At 34.6% G+C, this 2,874-nt stretch overlaps 1 protein-coding gene across 1 annotated transcript; it reads right to left on the bottom strand.

Moving 5' to 3' along the window:
* Positions 1 to 341: 341 nt before the first annotated feature.
* On the bottom strand, positions 342 to 2,519 carry LOC146740203 (uncharacterized). Its single transcript, XM_085501604.1, has 2 exons — positions 1,788 to 2,519; positions 342 to 509 (listed from the first exon to the last, which is right to left on the bottom strand). Exons 1-2 carry the CDS (start codon positions 2,517 to 2,519, stop codon positions 342 to 344), a joined length of 900 nt encoding a protein of 299 aa, XP_085357730.1.
* Positions 2,520 to 2,874: the final 355 nt, after the last annotated feature.

The raw sequence follows: 2,874 nt of genomic DNA, 5'->3' as shown, positions 1-2,874 counted from the left end.
ACACAAATTTTTATAAATCATAATGACTAATAATTAAATTGATCGGATAATATTGTAACATTGCCACAAGTTCTAACAAATAAGTTAGTTCAACATAATTTAATCAAAAAGTGCTTTATTTTGGGCTACTAGTATTCAATATTTAATATTTCAATTTGAAATAACGCTGATAATCAGTAATCACAAATTTTTATAAATATTCCTATCACTGTATATCACTACAGAGAGATAAATAAACTTTGCAATAGCATACTTTATTTTAACAGTACACCATGGGGGTTACACAGACAAACTTACCTGATCCTCTAATCGGCTACTTGTAAAATCTACAGCTAGATGTTTCACCTTTCATTGCTACATTCTTCATCAGTTATCCCTTCATCACTGGTGTTATCACTGGAGTCAGTCTCTTTATTACAATGTTTGTAATGATTACTAAAGCAATCTATGTCAACAGATGCATTACAGTGAATGCATGTAACTTGTGGGGTCTGTTTTCCTGAAATTAACTATGATAAAAAAACAATACAAGGTTATTTATTACCTTATATCACTTGTATATAGAGCTGATTGATATGAGTAATGCCATGAGCTAGTATTATTCATGAACCAAAGATGAGGTGAATAAATAACCCATGATGCCTTTATTATTAACCAGCTCTATGAATAAGTGATATCAAGTGACAACCTTTTTATCACATGACCATCTACAAGCATCAAAACAACAAATAAATCATGCTTTCATGGAACATTCCTTACAAATTACAATTACAAATTTATGCTAATTAGGCATGATGTTAATTAATTTTAGTGGACAAATTTAAATTTAGTGGACATGCATTTGCAAAAAATTACAGTCGCTGTTGGTTCTCAAAATAGGCAGAAATATGACTATTCCTACGGATGTTTTCAAAATAAACTTTCAGTTGTCATTAATATGAGGTTATTAAGAGGATACCAAAAAGTATTAATTGACCGATGCGCACCGGAGGTCAATGCTAGGGTGTACAGTCTGAGTGCATACTTTGCGGTATCGGTCAAACCATGATTGCAGCCATGTTTGTTTTTATTATTAGAGGACGTTTACGGGCATAATCATTCCATATTTGGTAGGATGAAAATACACTGTAAAATACTGCAAAATTACGACACACTGTAACTTATGGCATTAGGGTGACAGATGTATAATAATATGAGTTAATGTCACCAAGCAAAATAACATATATACAGTACCGTGGTATGTCTTAAATTTGCTGAGTACCAATTAATGTGAAATGTGCTTTACCTAAGGTAAAGTTAACATGGTAAAATGTTTGTGTATATTACACTACCTGTATTTTGAGAAAATTGACCTAATATTTTTAGGGAAATTTCATAGAACATAATTCAAGATAGCAAAAAGTATCCCACCAGGCATCAAATATATATATATTTATATATATATATATTCACTCTGTCACCATACAGCCTAGAATTTGAGATATTTCATAATATTATGTCATAATATCTAGGAACCAATAGTAGAAGCATTACAAAACTAACAAAATGGCTGCCATTCATTAAAATACAGTTGGTGACACCCAACTTTTTTATGCCATTATACTTCGATTGACAAGGAGTACAATTTTGCAAAATGAATAAATTCTGCATATTTTCAGTTATGAGTAGATTTCTACCTTAAGTAATCTAGAATAGCCAAAAATATGAACTTTAAATTTTTGCATGATGTACTAAATAAATAAATTTATAAACAAATAAATAAATACAAAGCAGACAAGAACACTTACGTCTGAGCTTAATGATCTTGTCGTCATTTCTGGTTCCAATAACAGATTCTTTTGTAATGGCTTCACATAGGCAACAGCAGATCCTAGTATAGAGTCCTTTCTGAGAAACTTCAGCGAATATCCATATATAGGCGGCTTGAGTTCAACAAGCGTTTTGCTATTTCGGCCACACGTGCGCCAAATTGTGAATCCCATAGCATGTCTTAGCTTTGGAAATTCAGAATATAATGTATTCATGAGATACTCGTGATCGCCGCTTTTGTTTTGAAAAACAATTTTCTTCTCGCCTAAACCAGCAAGTTTCAATTGTTCCTTATCCGCAGTGCTTGGGACAAATTTGGCGTCTTTCAATGCCAGAACACAAAACTTATGTGTCCATGTGTTTGGGGGCGTCAAGAGAGCAATAAACTTGCTTTTAGGTTTTGAGCGACCTTTTCCAGAACGTTGATCCCTTAAACTAGGGAATAATTCACCAAGGGCTTCTTTACTAGAAAAGTCGTGTGTCGATTTTGTCAACGAACTGCTCGCGTCGCGGGAGCCCGAAGGCGCCGACAATATTGGCGGGGATATTTGTAACTGTGAATGACTTGGTTCATTGCGACGACTTGTCTGGTCTTCGGCCAATAATTTCGCCACGTCATCAGCGGCTCGGTGAAGTGTTTCAGTCGCAGTTACCAAACGAGATCGACGATGATCAGCACCTCCCTGTTGGTGATGACTTTCCTTCGACATCTTGTTTTCTAAGCGCGTTGTGACTCGGCTGAAGCTAGCAGACACTCCCAGCAGACAGTGGAAGCTAGCAGACACACTAGCAGCCACAGTCTATCAGGCATAATAATACTTTGAATCAAGGTTTATCACATCTTTTTGCATCACGTAATCACAGTTTGACATCAATATATTAATGTAAATGGCTAATATTCATTTAAACAGAGAAATTCTAACAAATGTACTCACTCCCCCTGAAAGTGTATCTCTATGTGCGTGTATATAAACACGATTCCCAATATTTTTTGGGAAATATTGAGTGTGCACCTTATCGACTTATATGGTATGAAACATACATGTATTGATTACAATTTGTGAT

Source organism: Saccoglossus kowalevskii, chromosome 7 (genome assembly GCF_978046115.1).
Source record: "Saccoglossus kowalevskii chromosome 7, keSacKowa6.1, whole genome shotgun sequence".
Lineage (NCBI taxonomy): Eukaryota > Metazoa > Hemichordata > Enteropneusta > Harrimaniidae > Saccoglossus > Saccoglossus kowalevskii.
This window is presented reverse-complemented; position numbering and strand designations above follow the sequence as displayed.